The 18,664-nt window shown below is 36.7% G+C and overlaps 1 protein-coding gene across 2 annotated transcripts; it reads right to left on the bottom strand.

The window, feature by feature from the left end:
• Positions 1-2,967: 2,967 nt before the first annotated feature.
• map3k9 (mitogen-activated protein kinase kinase kinase 9) lies at positions 2,968-18,173 on the bottom strand. Of its 2 annotated transcripts, none has more exons than XM_059565921.1 (11): positions 17,527-18,173; positions 15,051-15,464; positions 13,087-13,267; positions 11,578-11,726; positions 10,670-10,845; positions 8,134-8,374; positions 7,828-7,949; positions 7,602-7,726; positions 7,396-7,508; positions 4,973-5,689; positions 2,968-4,033 (listed from the first exon to the last, which is right to left on the bottom strand). In XM_059565921.1, the coding sequence occupies exons 1-11, from the start codon at positions 17,891-17,893 to the stop codon at positions 3,633-3,635; spliced, it is 3,006 nt and encodes a 1,001-aa protein (XP_059421904.1). In that variant the 5' UTR covers positions 17,894-18,173; the 3' UTR covers positions 2,968-3,632. The 2 variants fall into 2 exon arrangements, with proteins under 2 accessions (XP_059421904.1, XP_059421905.1); XM_059565922.1 differs by having other exon boundaries at positions 15,051-15,456; positions 17,527-17,698.
• Between the last annotated feature and the right edge of the window lie 491 nt (positions 18,174-18,664).

Below are 18,664 nucleotides of genomic sequence, written 5' to 3'. Positions count from 1 at the left end.
CATAGTAGAGTGTGTTTTTTTATGTCCATGCTGTGTTGATTTATCTCTGATTCTTACTGATGGTGAGGAGTGAAGATGTTAGTTTGATGATGATCTTTTGATTTTGACAGAAAAGGGATTTTATCTATCTATCTATCTTTCACTGTACTCAAATGCTTATTATGGGTTTTACTTGCAGCTAAACAGCAGGTAAAACAAAACTGTCCAATTCTGTGCTCCATTCTGGTTGCTATGGTGAGGTTGCATAGAAATCTTTCTTGGAGACAAATGGGAAATCTTGTCCTAGTCGTGCTGTGTGTGTAACAGAAGAATGAAAGTTGATTAAATTGCTGAGCAAATATTCAGTTTTAAATTTGCCGTAATGTGGACCAATGGGGTTGTATTACTACATAACAATAATTTCACATTTAATAAATCCCATATATATATTATTTTATTTAAATATAAATAATATTTTAATAAGCCTATATTTAAATAAAATGGTGAAAAGGATGGGTAAAAGTTTATCAAGTGGCTAATCACAGTACATTAAAGGAACGATCTTCTTTTGAAAATTGGCTAATTTTAAATTTAACCAGTTAAGTTTTACCATTTTTTTAATCCATTCAGCCGATCTCTGGGTCTGGCAGTAGCATTTTTAGCTTAGCTTAGCATAGATCATTGAATCTGATTAGAACATTAACATCTTGCTCAAAAAAGGACAAAAGAGTTTTTATATTTTTCCTATTTAAAACTTGGGTGAATACATTGTGTATTAAGACCGACGGAAAATGAAAAGTATAGAATGGAAAAGTGTGGTCTACATAAATGATAAAGTAGAGATTTCTGGCTCAGTGCAGGACCAAAAAAATATATATATAAAAACACCTTTTTCAGAAAATAGCCTTTAAAATACAAAATTGAAATCTATTGATGCATATAGATAAAGTCATAAAACAAACACTTAAATTTGTATTTGGGATGTGTTCTTTCTACTATTTTTAAATAAGAAGTTGTGGAAGCAAAATTGATCGGTGCATGAAAAAATAATGGGTCTGTCTTTTCTTAATGCTTATATTAATAGAGATGAAATAGAGAATGCATTTGGAAAATGGCAGTCAAGTCTCATTTACTTGCTGTGAGGATGATAATATGTAAAAATTATTTTCTGGAGTGTACTCTATCCTAAGACAGTCAGTCACAAAACACCACATCTCAGCATTTCAGGGCTTTAATTGAGCTCTTACACAAGTCTAATGTGCTCGGGTGCAAGTACAAGTTTCATAGCAGCAGCCTCTGAACCCAAAACACCTGCTCTTCAGGACAACAGTGATTGTGCTGATAAATGATTGCAGATGCTCCTGATGATGGCTACACATTCCTTTAAGCCATAAAAAAAGACCACTGTTCGACATACAGATGGAATGAAATGAGAGTTCCTAAATCCCCAGCCAAATTTTCTTGCCAGATTTCAGGTCTCTGCATTCTACTGCAAGTTCATTTTGCCGTATGCTTGAAAAATAATGTTCAAAATCTGGTTTCAGGTGACAGAAAGGGGAAGACAGACACTTGTTTTGGCTCTAAATGTTGTTTTGTCTCTAGAGGCCTCTTCAGTGTAGAGATGAAAGAGACGGAGGACAACACTGCTGTAAACATGCAAAAGAATGTTCACCTTGAATGTCTGAACATGTTCAGAAATGTTTGTCTTCTTCAATTTTATCTTAACAAAAATGTGAAGAATATAAAAATAATTTAAATTAAAAAAAAATTGCAAAACAAATTCAACATGCTTTCTCAAAAATCTCCAACAAAGGTCAATGTACATACACCTTGGAATCCATCAGTTACACTGAACTGCATGCATAACACACACACATTCACACCACACATACTGCACATGCACAAACACCGGAAGACTGCAATAATATACCTGACTATTGTATAGCTGGAAATGTAGAGCCAATAAATTTTCAAAAAACTTTTCTCTTTAAGACGCTTCCCCCTGTTTAATACTGATGGTTTGGATAGTGGAAAGGTCACTAAACAAGCATATTATTTGTGAAAGACTATGTGCTGCATGCGACAGTGAAAACCACAGAACAATCAGTGATCTCGAACGGTCTAAATATGAGAAGTATGACAGAACGATACATTCATGAGACCGGGAAAAGCACTTCTAAAGTTGTACAATCTGATTTATGTATGATAAATAAAACCTGAAGTCTCCAATGAGTAGCAGAAATAAACCATCCACCATAAACCAGGTTCCCCAGTTAATTCGGTGCTATGTTCAGAGAGCTAAATCTACTATAAACATGCAGACATGTGTACAGTACATACAGAGAGGAAGTCAATACAGCGCAGCAGGACAGCTGAGATAATACACTCAATATGAATAAAAAAAGAAGTTTGTGTCCTGATAAAATGTCTTTTAAGATCTCAGGTGCAGACCCTGTACTTTTCTAAAGCACACAGAAATCAGCCCGGCCATTAAAGAAGCATCTGGATTGTATTTTTATTTGATAGCTTATAATACCTGGTGGTAAATAGTAGAGTTTACTGAAGAAGAGCTTATGAAAATGCACTGTTAGACCCCACACTGCAATAAACGAATTTCTTTCTTAGTTTTTTTTTTTTTTGTCTTGTTTTCCATTAGAAGCATTGTTAAATCAAGATACAATTACTTTGAGAAGAAAATTATATAAAACAATTCTGAATATATAACAAAATGAATGAATTTATGCTTAAAATTAGAAAAAAAGAGTAAGAAAATTAACTTGTTATTTTCCCCCCCTTGAAATATCAGTTTCAAAATCATTCTGATGGTACATTAACTTATAAGGTGAATGTTTTCTGTTTCTTTTCCACTCTCCCCCAAAATGTCTGTTCTGGGAGCTGTAAGTTTAGTGAGAGGGAACTAAATTCAGAGAAAATTACAAATATGGCAACAATAAATTTAGGTGTACAGCTATTGTATACACGATAGTCAACTCCACTCACTTAACTGTTGGGGGCTTCAAAGTCGCAAAAATACACAAAACTACATACAGTTGCTTTAAATTGGACAAATAAATGTTTTTAAGCATAAAGTCACTTCTTTTTTTAAGAAAACAGGACTTTTGATTCAGTAATTTTGATTTTCAAGGAAATGTATCTTGATTTAAGATGAAAAACATGGCAAAATTACAAAAGGAAGAAAATGAGGAGTGTATATATGTGTTGAAAATCTGTAATATTGAATTGGATATAGTTAAGATCATAACTGCATCTGGATTATGCAAAAACCAAGCACATTTGGTTTATGCTGGGTAATTAATCCTTATCACTAAAAACAGTTCTTAATAGTGTGAATACATATACTGAAAGAAAAGAAAACTTTCAAACCAGACCAAGTTGGTCTTTGTTGGTCTTCTAGTCCAGTCAAGTTGGTCTGATGACTGGTTTAAGAGGGGTTTTGGGCACTTGGGCGACCACCCAGCTAGCTTGACCAGGCTTAAACCAGCTTAAACCTTAAGTTTGCTAAAATAAGCTAACTATATTACTCTGGTTTAAGCAGTTTTTTTCTCCAGGGTATCTAGAAATCCCCTTGCATTGACTTGATAGTCTAAGTGCTACATCTTAAACCAAGTGGGTCTAAATTTGTGAAGGTGAAATCAGGAGCAAAACCCTGGTCGCACTCTGTAAGGTGAGTCTCTGGAATCTGACGACAGAGGCCGTGTCCCATCCCTGTGTTGTCCTTCATCCTGTTGGTCCAAAAGGCTATCATTTACCCAAGGGGAACAGGGCGTTGGTGGTTCCATTGGAGTGGGCAAGACAGCCACACCTCCTCCAAACTCCACAGTGGATGGGGTTTCAGTGCTGGATGTGTGGGAGGGAGATTCACCCCACTGGGATCCACAGCGAGCTCGTGGACAGGGGCGGGGCCTAGCCAGGAAGTCCAGAGTGTTGGGACGCTCAGGTTGGAAGCGCCGACGTGGCGTAGGTGGGAAGATGAGATTTGGATCAGGAAGACGGGGCACCTCTGAGGGGTCTTCACTCAAAGTCCACGGAGTCACTGCACACACAGCAACACAAAAGGCACAAAATTAAACCAAATTACAGCTACAAACCGAAGCAGTTTCTGTGAAAGGAATTCAAATTGTGTTAACTGAGGGATCAATGTCGTATCAAGAAAAGGAATATTTTAAATAGGTTGGAAATATCTAGTTTAAAAAATGTACCAAGTTCTCACTACATCTATCTTTGTTGGTCTTTATGTAGTTTTACAACTTTTATACCATTTTTGAGAAAGATTTCAATTTAATTACATAATGTAGTTTACTTATAAAATAAAAAGTTATATATGTTTTATACACAACTTAAAAACAAGAGTGTAAACATTTTAATTATCAATTAAATTCCAATATAAATAAATCAATATTTATGATTCAATAATTTCTGAGTTAATATGCAATGTTATATATGTATATATTTAATATACTATATATTATTTATAATTGAAATTATTTATAACAAATTATATTATATATATTATATTCTTATTTATTTATAATATATGAATTAATATGTCAAATTAAAATTACATTTTAAGACTTGTGAATTCCGAAATAGTCAAAAATAATTTTGTCTGCGTTTTTTTGCATGTTGGTTGCACCACATGATTTTGACAAATATATGAAAAAATATATTTAAGAAATGTGAATGTGAATATTATTTAAAATTAAATATTTAAAAATATTTTAATATGAATAAACAGTGAAATAGTGAAATAGTATATATATATATATATTTTTTTTATTATTATTATTTTTTTTTAATTATAATAAAATATGATGCCAAACTTCCTAATAATGTTTACTTTTTAAGAATGCCATTGTTTTATTGAGGCTTTATTATCATATCAGGACAGCATTACCATATTTTTTAATAAATAAATCAAGACAAAAATATAAGTATCCTGTCATTGACCCAGAGGTTTGCATGAGTTTCTCACCTGTTGTTTTGGAGGGCGTGATAGGGGCAGGATTGTGGTTGTTATGGGCAGACGGAGACCCCATCTTTATCGCACCATCTGAAGGTGTGCGATGAAGCCTGCAGGCAGCACTAGGCGCAGAGGGCACGTGAGTGGGCGTCAGAGACTGTCGAGGGTGCCGTTTAAAGCTCTCCAGGTGGGTGTTGACCAGTGGGTTCAGAGGAGTTGGAGTCTGTCTAGCGGGTGTAGGTGGGCGTAGCACAAGCAGCTCTTCACTGTCGGAGCGCAGAAGAGATCGGGTTGAGTTACAATCAGACACAGATGAAAGAGACAGGAGTGTGAGGGACGTGGGCAGAGGGGGAGGGCGACGGGGGCTTTCCCGTTTGAAGAGTTTGCGTGTGGGTGGGCTGGCTCCACGACATGGACCCCCGCTACGGTGAAACAGCCCTTCCCAACGCGGACGTACAATCTCTTCCACACGCACCAGGTCCAATAGATTTTGACCTAAACCCACAGCAGCCAGAGCCGCCCCGCAGCCCAGCAATACCAGTTCTGATTTACGGCCTTCACTGGGGCTCCGGCGCGTATAACTGGGGGAAACGTCAGAAGCCATTCCAGTCGTGCCACACTCAATGCCGTAACTGTCCATAGTGGATCCATCCCTGTGGAACGGGATGCAGAGGTATGATTGGCCAGGGGAGTCAGCTGACTCCGATGGGAAGCAGCAGTCCTCATTTTCTACAGAGAGAGAGAGAAAGAGACAGGTGGGGGAGAAAGATTTCACAAAGTTGCACCATAACCAGCCTTCACATCTTGACAGTTGCAGGATTAAACTTTTATTTTATTTTATTTATTTATGCTTTTTTTCATTATCCTTTGTTGCTAATATCATAATGTAAAAAAATCTGTACAGATTAGCTTAAACTGGTCTGTTGCAGAAATGTCAAAATAAGGAAAATGTATCATCAGCATGATGCAATGATGCCAATATAATGTCAGCATCACAAATTTTATGTCATTTAAAGTATCCACATAGGAGTGAATGACCATGTGACACAGAGTTGGGCAAAAATTGGAATTTGGCCATGAACTACAGGATGAAGAATTGTAATTTGAAATGGAACTACTGAAAGAGATGAATTTACTGAATTGCAGTAAAAAAGTAATTAAAGAGTCACACAACAGAAAATTGAAATAATTCCAACTCAAGTTTTACAATGACTAATTCTGGCTATTTTTTGGCTATTTACTCTTCGATAGATAGAATTTATTTACACTATTAAGAATTTATTTATTTACAGATTTTACTTGCCATACAGCAGGGTTATTCAAATCTTGCCCTGGAGGGTAAGTGCAGTACAGAGTTTAGATCCAACCCTGATCAAACCCACCTACCTGTGATTTTCTAATGATCCCAAAGACATTGATGAACAGGCTCAGGTGTGTTTGATCAGGGTTGGAGCTAAACTCTGCAGTGCACTGGCCCTCCAGGGCAAGATTTGAATAACCCTGCCATACAGCATCACAAAATATCTCTACACTAAATTAATCTCTACACTTAAAGAATTTTTTAAAATTAAGAAACGGCATCATAATAGTTAATGACTGAATATTATTTTTCTGGAAAAAAAAATATTTTGTGTTTATGATAACTTTTTTGTGTATACATTAAATAATAAAATATTACTAGAATAAAAAATGCAGCAGTCATTAAATTTGCTTTTGATTGTAAGAAAGGGACAGAGTTTGAGCATACAAAATGACTGGAGATGTCCAGCATATATCATTAAAGAGAAATCTGTTGTATCACCACAAGATCCAGTGATGCAAAACGATTAATAGTGATTAATCGATTCAAAATAAAAGTTTATGTTTACAGACTATATGTGTGTGTGCTGTGTATATTAATTATATATATATATATATATATATATATATATATATACATACACACACACATACATGTGGAAACATATTAGTATATATAAAAATGTATGTAAATATAATATTAGTTTAATTGTTTACATACAAATACATACAATACATACAAACATTGTTTAAAATATATACATATATGTGTGTGTATTTATATATACTTGATAAATATACACATATACTATGTAAACAAACTTTTAATTTTGAATCGATTAATCATGATTAATCGTTTCACAGCCCTAACTTTGATTAAAAATTACAAGCTTACATAAACTGTCAAAAATGTAACACATTTATGGATGGACATTTCACAATAAGATGACCAAGATGAATTTAGAAAACTGATACAGTGAATGTCCACTCCATGTCGACTTTTAAAAATCACTTTCAGTTGAGTGCATCAATATTATTGTGAATGCAACAAGGATGTAGTATGGGGAGATTCCAATTGGAAAACCTTCAGAATTGTCAATTAAGATGCCAAGCATCAAGTGTAATGTGAGTGTTACCAGTCTCTGCTAGGCTGCACACGCCAGGAACAGCGGGACTGTGTCTGGGGGAACGTCGCAGGTTTGGAGCACTGCAGGAACGCTGCCGACTGGCCTCTTTAGGAGTCCTCAAACTGAGTGAGGAACACATGCATGCAGAAGTTTGAGATTGTACAAATGTTTGATAAAGGTTTATGCATTGTTTAGAAACACACATACATGCACACCTCTCATCAGCGCTGTGCTCCCTTTGCGTTCTCCCTTTCTTGCGTGAAGTCTTCCTCTCCTCATCTTCATCATACTGGAATGCAGCATTACGACCCCAGGCTTGACATCCGACCCCTGGGGTCAATGTCAGCATAGGATATACTACATTAGGGACCTGACTGTATACAGACCCAAACATTCACAATAATTTAAACAAAATCAATCAGATGCATAAACACGCTTACACTGGATCGCTCGGAGGCGTGGCAAAACAGGGGGGCTGTTGGGAGGGGTGGAGTTACTGCCCAGGAGGCTCCGCCTTCTGTCCAAAGAAGGAGAAGCTTGGACTGTAATCTTATGCTGGAAATCTGAAACACAAACATACCATTATATAAACAAAAATTCACATCATATACACTTGCATATAGACAATCCCACAATGCATTGTGAAAAACACCAAGGTAACAGACAAAATGTGAGTTGAATCTTGCTTGCTTCACATGAGTAGTGCTGTTTATATGATGCATTTATTTAATACTATGAAAAACTAACCAGAAGGCAGGCTGATGCGGTTCCCGTCACGCAATTTAAGTCGACTGCGGCGGAACTTTCCATGACGGTTTTGAACTCGTGGTTTTTCCTGGTACAGTTGGTGAATGATGACATTAAGCTCTCGCTCCAGAATGTGAATTTCTCTCTCTGCCAATTCCTGCTCCCGCCGCCGCAAAGCCTCTTCCTGACATTTCTGCTGTACAGCTGCACGACTCAGTTCCTCCTCCCAGGATCTCAACTCCTACAGCAAGAAACAGAACTTAATAGATTCATTCACACCCATTAAGGAGTTTAATGAGCAATATGTCATACTGATTTTGACACCACCATATCAGTGAGTCTAACAAAGATTAGACTGCAAATAAAAAGTTCTGACTGCAATGTTCTGGTACTTTTTCTGGTTAATATGTTTGAGTTGAAGTTGAAATGGAAGTTTATTTAACTTTTACTTAGCAAGTGAATTACTTTGGAGACAAATGAATTACTTTGGGGACAAATGTATATAAACTGCTTAAAGGTTTGAGGTCAGTAATAATTGTTTTGAAAAAAATTCATACTTTTATTCATTAAGTATGGATCATATATATATGACAATAAAGACATTTATAATGTTACAAAAGATTTATATCTCAAATATATCGCTGTTTCTATATATATATTAAGCAGCACAGGAATAAATAACATTTTGAAATATAATAAAGCAGAAAACTATTGTTTTCAAGTCATGAAAATATTTCAAAATATCACTGTTTTTACTGTATTTGTGACCAAATAAATCTAGCCTTAGCGAGCAAAAAATATTTAATAAGAATATGTATCTATGTATATATTAAAGGGTTAGTTCATCCAAATATTAAAATTATGTAATTAATAACTCACCCTCATGTTGTTCCAAACCCGTGAGACCTCCGTTTATCTTCAGAACACAGTTTAAGATATTTTAGATTTAGTCCGAGAGCTCTCAGTCCCTCCATTGAAACTGTGTGTACGGTATACTGTCCATGTCCAGAAAGGTAATAAAAACATCTTAAAAGTAGTCCATGTGACATCAGAGGGTCAGTCAGAATTTTTTGAAGCATTGAAAATACATTTTGGTCCAAAAATAGCAAAAACTACGACTTTATTCAGCATTGTCTTCTCTTCCGTGTCTGTTGTGAGCGTTTTCACCGCAGTGTAGTGATATCCGGTTCGCGAATGAATCACTCGATGTAACCGGATCTTCTTGAACCAGTTCACCAAATTAAACTGAATCGTTTGAAACGGTTCGCATCTCCAATAAGCATTAATAAACAAATTACTTAAGCTTTTTTAACGTAGCTGACACTCCCTCTGAGTTGAAATAAACCAATATCCCAGAGTAATTAATGTACTCAAACAGTACACTGACTGAACTGCTGTGAAGAGAGAACTGAAGATGAACACCGATAATGAACAAAAGATTGACTCGTTCTCGAGTCAAGAACCGGTTGCATCGGTTTTCTGATCACCAGTAGTGACGGGAAGTTCGATTCTTTTCCGCGAACTGGTTCTTTTGGACAGTTTGATTCAATAAACCGGTTTACGAAAACGGTTCACCGGTTCTTTTCCGCTCGACGTAATGACGTCATTGGCGATTATTGCCCTTGATCCAAGCCTTCGGTTTACCTGGGCTCATAACATTAACATAGAATCAGTTCAGAATCAATCACCAAAAGAATCAGTTCGGTTCAGACGCTCTGTGTGTCAGTCTGCTTCACGCTGAATCACGCATGCGAAGTATCATCAGCTCCTCGGTTCTCGAATCGGACTCGTCTGGCATAAATGGTTCTTGATTCGAGAACGAGTCAATTTTTCATTCATTATCTGGCTCGGCTCGGTGTTCATCTTCAGTTCTCTCAGCAGTTCAGTCAGTGTACTGTTTGAGTAAATGAATTACTTCAAGATATTGGTATGTTTTGACTCAGAGGGAGTGTTACTGTCAGCCACATTAAAAAAGTTAAGAGCTTAAGTCATTTGTGGATTAATGCTTATTGGAGACACAAACCGTTTCAAACGATTCAGTTCGATTTGGTGAACTGGTTCAAGAAGATCCGGTTACATCGAATGATTCGTTCGCGAACCGGATATTACTACACTGAAGTGAACGCACTCACAACAGACCTGGAAGAGAAGACGTAGTTTTTGCTATTTTTGGACCTAAATGTATTTTCGATGCTTCAAAAAATTCTAACTGACCCTCTGATGTCACATGGACTACTTTGATTATGTTTTTCTTACCTTTCTGGACATGGACAGTATACCGTACACACAGCTTCAATGGAGGGACTGAGAGCTCTCGGACTAAATCTAAAATATCTTAAACTGTGTTCTGAAGATAAACGGAGGTCTTACTGGATATTAATGACATAATTTTAATATTTGGGTGAACTAACTCTTTAAGGCTTTGAAGCATAGAGTTTAATTTTGGATTAATCAGTAGTATCTATGTATTTTATAGCTTTATGGTAAAATGTCTATGGCATGTTCTCATTTGGACAACTTTTGAAAGCAAGTAAACCTTCTCTTTGGCTCTGAGCTGATCAAACATCTCCTGAACCTCCAGCTTCCAGTCATCCTGCAGGGATTGGAAGGATTCTGCCAGCATTTCAAAGAAGCCTGACTCCTCGATAGCCGTCAGCTGGTCTAAAATACTGGTGAAGTGGGGTCTTGCATGAGGGTCCACATTCCAACAGTCTACAGCAGGTTAGAGAAACACACACCACAGACAGACAGTCAGTTGAAAAGAATGCCGGCTGAGCACTCAGAGATGGGGTGCGGGTGGGACTATGAGCCTTTTGATTAGTGAATCTATTTTCATTTCTAGATTTTGTCTACAAACTAATTTAATTAAATAGAAAATTCAAACAAAAATGAAAATTCCGTCATCATTTACTGTATGACTTTTTTCCTCAGACGAACACAAAATTGAGAATGCTCTGATTTATCACATTGCCTTCTATTTTACCACTTGTATTATTATAGAGGTTACCAGTAGATTATAAGGTAAAAACAGATTTTGGCACTTCATGTAGATAGGAGTGTTAACAGTATGTCATATAACATAAACTGTAACTCATACAGGCATCCTGTAATACCAGAAACATTGTCACAGTATTTTTATATTAACCTTAATATCTAAATTACTTCTATTCAGTATTACTTTATTATTTTAATACATACTGTATATGTATTTCATATTGTATTTTATTTCATTTTTAAGCTGTAGTATATACAGGCATCTCAATACTAGAAACAATGTCAGGAATTTTATGATGAATTTCTGGCAACCACAGCTGCCAGTTTTTTATACTTGTTATGTTATATTTGTCATTTTGTGGAGGGTGAGTAAATGATGGCAAGAATTTAGTAACACACAGTTCTTAAGTTAATAAGTTGCAGTAGAACTGCTGTTAATGAGATTCATGCCTTCCATCAGCCGGGCAAATGGCTCAGGACAGGTGGAGGGGATCGGCAGGGACAGTTTGTTCATGGCCACACCATAAGCTACCGCCAGTCCATCAATGCCACGAAATGGCACCTCTCCTGTCAACAGCTCCCACAGCAAAACACCATAACTGAGAGAAGGACACACACAGACAGAGAGTTTGAAGTTTAAACATGACTACTAACATAACAAGCTGTCAAGGACTAGCAGAATCCTATTAAACAGACTACACTATAAAATGTATGACAGCTACTGTGTTCCAAAGTAAACAGAAAAAAACTCTGTATTAACATTTCAAAGTGTCTCTTTGTAGTGTCATATTCTTTTAAATGTAAAATACATGCTTCAGTGGCCAACTAGGCAAAAAATGTTGCCTTGCTGAAAGTCTGATAGAAACCTAACAGAAAAGAAGGAAAGACATCAGGAAATGTTTGGCACAAATCCTTCAAAAAACTATAAATTATAAATATTACTGTAGATTTCAAGCTTTAGTTACAGTAGCAGTGAATCAAATGGAGTACAATCAACTGATTCTGCAGCCATACACAAACACAAAACAAACACATCTCACGTTGTTAATGTAAGAACAAAAAAGTATTCACGAAGCTTTGATATTTTATGAAGTTTTCTATTTTTATCACTTTACTATCCATCCCTCCCCTTCTGTACTCTGTAATCAGGATTTGTGGTGAGAAGCAAAATTTAGACACTAATAGCTAAGCACAGCACAGCATCAAACAACACACAGACCAGCCTCAGAAACTGGGCTAATGACACTATTTGTTTGTTACCGTGGTAACCAAGACCTTCATTGGACACTGCCATCTGTGACCTATAGTTTGGCCAATAAAACTGTACTGAAAAATCACTGAAAATTTTTGTGCTACAACTGTATGATTTGATTTGTTCCCACCATTATGTATTGTGTATCCCATTGTGACCTTAATTACTAAATGACTTCTGTTCAGTATAGTATTTAGTATGAATATTCATTATACACACACACACACACACACACACACACAGTATATATAGACACACACACATAATTAGTTTATTACTTAAACTTTAGCTTTAATTTAGTACTCAACCTATTTTAATTTAAATTGTCAAGGCAAGGTTTTCATCAAATATTTGTATATTATTTTATTTCAGAGCTGTTTCAATGACCTAATTTATTTTTAATAGTTTTAGTTAACAATAAGAAGACTTCTGTATTTCTTAGATTAAGCAGTTTACAGTAACTACAGACTACTAACTACAGTAAATCAAAACCTAAACCTATATTTTTTTTCATAATACAGACATTGATATTAACAATATATGTTTTTGAAGAATTTCCAAAAACAATTTCTAGAGAACATATTTGTATTTTTAATAAGGTTATGATATGCTGAAGACTTGCCAAGATGGATGCCATGTGGAATGACTTGTCTTTGGCATAGCTAGGCCACAAACACACACAACTACACCCATTTCCTGGTGCCCACCTCCAAATATCACTGCCCTTGGAGAAGGTCGAGGAGCGGATAACCTCAGGGGCCATCCAGGCGTATGTCCCCGCTGCACTCATCTTCGTGGTTCGATGCCACTCTCGAGCTAAACCAAAATCTGTCACCTTCAGAGTCTTGTTGCTCAGATCGTCATTCTCCACACGTTCCAGAATCAAGACTGTGGGTTGGAGATAACGCCAATAATAATGATTAAATTCACAATACAGAGGTTACTATGAATACAACAAAAAACAGAAATCTTCAGCATTTGATTGACAGGCAGCTTTGTAAAGGAGCTGTCCACCAGAGTGGTGCTGAATTGGTCAAAGCTTTCACTGTAAAAGTGTAAGTGAAAAAGTAACAACTTCACCAACTCTAAACCTCATTAGAACACAGTATAGCATGAATGTAAAAGGTCATAAGTCAAATCCAGTGATGGTTGTTTGTGTACTTCAATGTTATATTTACAGTACAAAAGCTTATTTATGTACATCACAGCTTGGCAGTAAGTTTCAATGTGTTTTTCTCTAAGTTTGTGTTGTTAAAATTAGCTGACTTTGTTTTTCCACAACACAACCAATAAAGAGGTCCTATGTCTGTAAGGTCCTATGCTAATCATATCCGAATGGCCAATGAGAGCCCAGGACATGTTTTAGGTAGCCAATCAACTGGCAGGGAGTGAAGGTGAATGCAAATCCTCTGTAATACGCTTTGGATTTAGAGGATCCAATCAGACAAGTCAACTGCCAAACACAGGATTACAAACCACTTACATACTCAGAGAGCCAATACACCAGCCAAGCCCTCCAGCTACAAAAATACACACCAACACACACTTCTACAGTATGTACAATACTATACAATCCACTGACACAAACAACCATACACACATGAAAAAGAGCAGACTATGAAATCGCTGCATATTCCAAGGTTTTCAAACTGGTGGCCGCAAAGGGGTGTTGGGAGAAAATATAAGAGAGAAAAAGGATTTAGCAAAATGTGCTTTTAAGGTTGTCAAAGATATCATGTTAACTTCAGATATTAAGTATATCTTTTCATGTTAACGATATTAGAGGGGAAAATTTAAGGGAAAAATATTTTGTAAAATGCATTTTTTTAAGGTTGTTAATGATATTATATTAACTCATATATATATTGTAAAGTATAATAAATATATTAGTGTAAAAAATTTGAATAAAGGATTTCGCAAAATGAATTTTTCGCAGAATGAAGTTGTCAGTTAACAAGTTAAATTAAGATATAAAATATTTTATAAAATATATTTTGTAAAAAAGTGTTTTATAAGATGTTTTAAGGTTGTCAAAGTTACCATGTTAATTTCAGATTATTGTTAATTTGAGATTATTACTCTTTCATTTTCCTTATGAAACACTTATTGAAAACTATTCATTTCATTTAGTTGACAGTCCTAGCAAATAATACTAAATTTGAACCAAATCTTTTTAGAGGTTTATACATCTAACATTACTCTAATAATGGGCAGAAAAAAAATTATATAGTGGGTAGAAAAAAGATTAACTGTCAAATCAATATATAAATACTTTTAAAAAATAAAATATAAATTATTTTATCCTATTAATTAATGATGGAACACAGGAAACAATATATATTTCCTTTATAATATGATGTTGATTATTTTCCACTGACAGTATAAATGTTTCTTTATACATGAAATTATATTGCTGCCATTGTATTTTTAGGAAGAGAGGCCCTAGCAAGAGGGTTACAATTATTACTATTATTATTATTATTTAATGTATTGTTTTAGTTGTGTTTTTGTGATGTAATGTTGTGAGGACTATTGTTGAGCCTGAAGACAATTTTCTACCTCACTGGGGATAGACAATATTGTTTTTGAAATTGAAATTATTTGGGGTCCTTTGCATAAAGCTTTTAAAAACCCTTGACATAAGGTCTAATAATATTGACAGCTGTCTTACTGTTGCTGGACTTCAGGTCTCTGTGGATGACAGGTACAATGGCCTGGCAGTGCAGGTACAGCATGGCTCTTGCAATCTGTACAGCCCAGTCCACCAGCGTGTGAGGAGGGATGCGTTTCCCAGCCAGGGCCCGGTTGAGCGGTCCGCCGCGGGCATATTCCATCACCAGGCAGAGGTTGGGCTCCTGCAAACACACTCCCAGAAGGCCCATGATGTTGGGGTGTCTCAGCATGGCAAAGAGCTTGGCCTCTTGACGAACGCTCTCCAGCGTCTGTGACACATCCTCGTCGGGGTCCCGTCGAGCAGCTTTCACTGCCACCTCCATCCCTTTCCAAATGGCACGGTAGACTTTTCCAAAACCTCCGACGCCGATCATTTCCTCCAGCGCCAGCTCACTGAAATCTATCTGAAGTACTGACAGGAAAGAGACAAAAACTATGCCACAGATGTATGCTGTTTACTTATTACTAAGTAATGTGTTACAAGCAACAAATGTTTACTTAACTTTTTTCTATATTATTTTAAACCATAATTTACAAAAAGCTAATTTTTAAGCAGCCATTACTCCAGTCCTTAGATTCACACAATCCTTTAGAAATCATTCTAATATGATGACCTATTGCAAAATTATTATTGGTGCTCATTTCTTGATAATGGTTCTTAATATTATCAGTGTTGAAAAAGTTTTGTGGCTTAATATTTTTCTTTGATAAATAATAGCATTTATCTAAAAAAAGAAATCTTCTGGAGCAAGATAAATGTCCTTGATTAATTTAAATTTGAAGAATTAATTGCATCCTAACTGAATATTAAACAACATATCTTTTTTAATCTTACCTACCACAAATCTTTGAATGGTAGTGGTTTCACAGTTTTCACAGATATATTAAGCAGCAAAAAACTATTTAAACATTGATAATAATAAGCAGCAAATCATCATATTAGAATGATTTCTGAAGGATCAAGTGCATCTAAAGACTAGAGTAATGATGCTGAAAATTCAGCTTTACCAACACAAGAATAAATACTATTTCATAATATTACTGTTTTTATAATATTTTTGATCAAATAAATGCTGCCTTTGGAGGGCTTTAGAGACATCTTTCAAAAACAATATACAAATCTTAATTATTCCAAACTTTTAATAGGTAGTGTATATGTTTTCCATCTTGGAATACATAGTGTGATCCATCATGTTTATTTAATAGACTAAATCAGAAAGGGGCTGAATATGAAAACAAACAGAAATTTACATTGACATGAATAACAGCTCAAATGCCTGATAGATTCAGGAAGAAAGAGACTGGCATTAATCTGCAGAAAGCAGATTCACACTGAGAGATATGTTCTTTAAAAATGATGGCTGACGTAGGAGAAAATGGAAAGCAGTAAAACAAAGATGTGCGTGCGATCGACTCTCCCCAGCCGTCTGGATGACGGTGTGTCTGGGCCACTGTGTCTCTTATTAATATTGCAGTTGGCAAGAACCACATGATAAAAAGTAGGCCAGCAGCTATTCAGGAAAAGCAGACGACCACCAGCAACCCATGACATGTGACTGACAACACAAGGACACTCATACGATAACAGAGAGCATGAGAGATGCAAAACATAGCAGATACGCTTCCTCATTATAAGCACACAGAATAACATGAACAAATAAAGGACCCCATATAAACAAATACACCTAATGCCTTAAAGTATGAGGAAAAAACCATGCCACCAATACAATGTTTTACGGAGTCTCGTATGGAATATGAATCCAGATGAACCCCATCACCCAATATCAGTGCCTGTTTGTGTCTAAATAGTAGCAAATCTTAATGTATAAATAAATGTATACAAATATTAATATCAAATATATTGAAAAATGTCTCTGTCCATACAATGAAAGTCAATGGGGTCCAATGTTGCTTGACTTTCTTTTGTGTTCCACATACATAAAAGTAAGTAATTCAGGATTGGAGTAAATGAGGGTGAGCAAATGATGACAGAATTTCCTTTTCTTTTTTCTTTTTAAGGCAAACTATTCCTTTAAGATTGTCTTTTGAGACATGGCAGCTGTTAGGCCTATTAGCTGGTAGACCTTCACTGACTACCTATATCAGCTGATTTTTGGAAAACTAGTGCTGGTCAACCAGCTAAAGACCATCTTGGAACAACCTGAACCCAGTTGTCTAAGCTTGTTTGCAGGTCTTAGTTAGTCTCCCAGTCTGATAAATTGGCTAATAAACCTTTAAAAATTCTAATTTTGAACTGAGCTCTACTTTAGCCATGCTGAAAGATCAGTACACTATCTTAGATTGGTTAATTTTTCCCCCTCAAAAGAGAATGTGCAGCAAAAGCTGTGCTGATGTGGTTATTGATCAGTGTGTGCAAAAACAACTAATCACAAAACATAATGCATGCCATCTTCTCAGTGAAGGCGGGTGTATGTATGGTTTATGTAGATAGATATATGGTTAACGTTACTCACAATGTAACTGAGGCACCGAATAGTCGCCATAGTCTTCCGGCGTGTCCCGAATCTTCTCCGAGATGCCGTTACTGCTCACGTAGTTACTAGGGAAAATACCGACCCGGTCCTCGATCATACCTGTCCACCACCCCTCATCCCCGGACACCAGCGAGTCCTTGGATAACAACTCCACCCGATCCCCCTTCCGCAGACTGAGCTCATCCTCGGCGGTAGCTTCGTAGTCGAACACGGCGGTCCAGTAACCGGCTCCGTACGGGGTCGCCGCTGCCGCATGGCCAAACTCCGGCCGGGGCTCTGCGGCTTCATCGCTGTCTTTGCTGTCCGGGCCGCCGCTGCTGTTAAAGGAGAAACTGAAAGCATCCATGCTGCCGATCCATAAGGGCGGCCCGGCCCGGTTCAGCTCCTCACCTGCCGCAGAGCTCAAGACCAGGCGCAAAGCCGCAGCATAATTAGCGATTAATCCGAGCTACCTCTAGCCTCAACGAGCTCCAGACCCGCAGCCCGTTTCATAAGGGACCGCCCGGCTCGTTAAATTATCTTTCGGTCCCGAACATAAGGCACTTTTTGCTTTAATTGGCTACAACATTGTCCCGCACCCCTCATCGCTCCCGAAGCAGCGGCACTCAGCCCCTCCCAGCTCATGATTTCAGTGGTTTAACATGTTAACGAATTCCTGGTTGGTGCGTTTTGATTGGCGCAGTGGCGCATCAATCACGTTTCGCCTCTTTATAAGACCCGCCCACTAAATCTCTTTCACAGCAAATGCTGGAGAATCCTTTCAGCACCACGGGTCTGGACAGCGCACTACAGAAGAAAAAGGTTGAGTTGAGCAGAAAGATCAATACATTTCTATTTAACACAGCAAATAGTCCGAATTACCCTGAGTAGCCTGTTTTAGCACATTTTCTTCGAAAGGGACAAGATTATCATCCTGTAAACCGAGACTGGGGTTAGTTGTCACACATTTACACCAGTGAATAGCTCAAATACACATTTCTTAAATCTCAAACAGTTATTATTGCGTAGGAAAAACGATATAGCTGATTTATATAGGTAATATTGACCTTTTTTGACTAATCACAGACATGTTGCTGGACTTTCACTCTATGTTATGCCATTAAAAAGCTTATAATTA

Source organism: Carassius carassius, chromosome 14 (genome assembly GCF_963082965.1).
Source record: "Carassius carassius chromosome 14, fCarCar2.1, whole genome shotgun sequence".
Taxonomy (NCBI): Eukaryota; Metazoa; Chordata; class Actinopteri; order Cypriniformes; family Cyprinidae; genus Carassius; species Carassius carassius.
The sequence above is the reverse complement of the archived record's forward strand: the minus strand, read 5'-3'. Positions and strand labels throughout refer to the sequence as shown.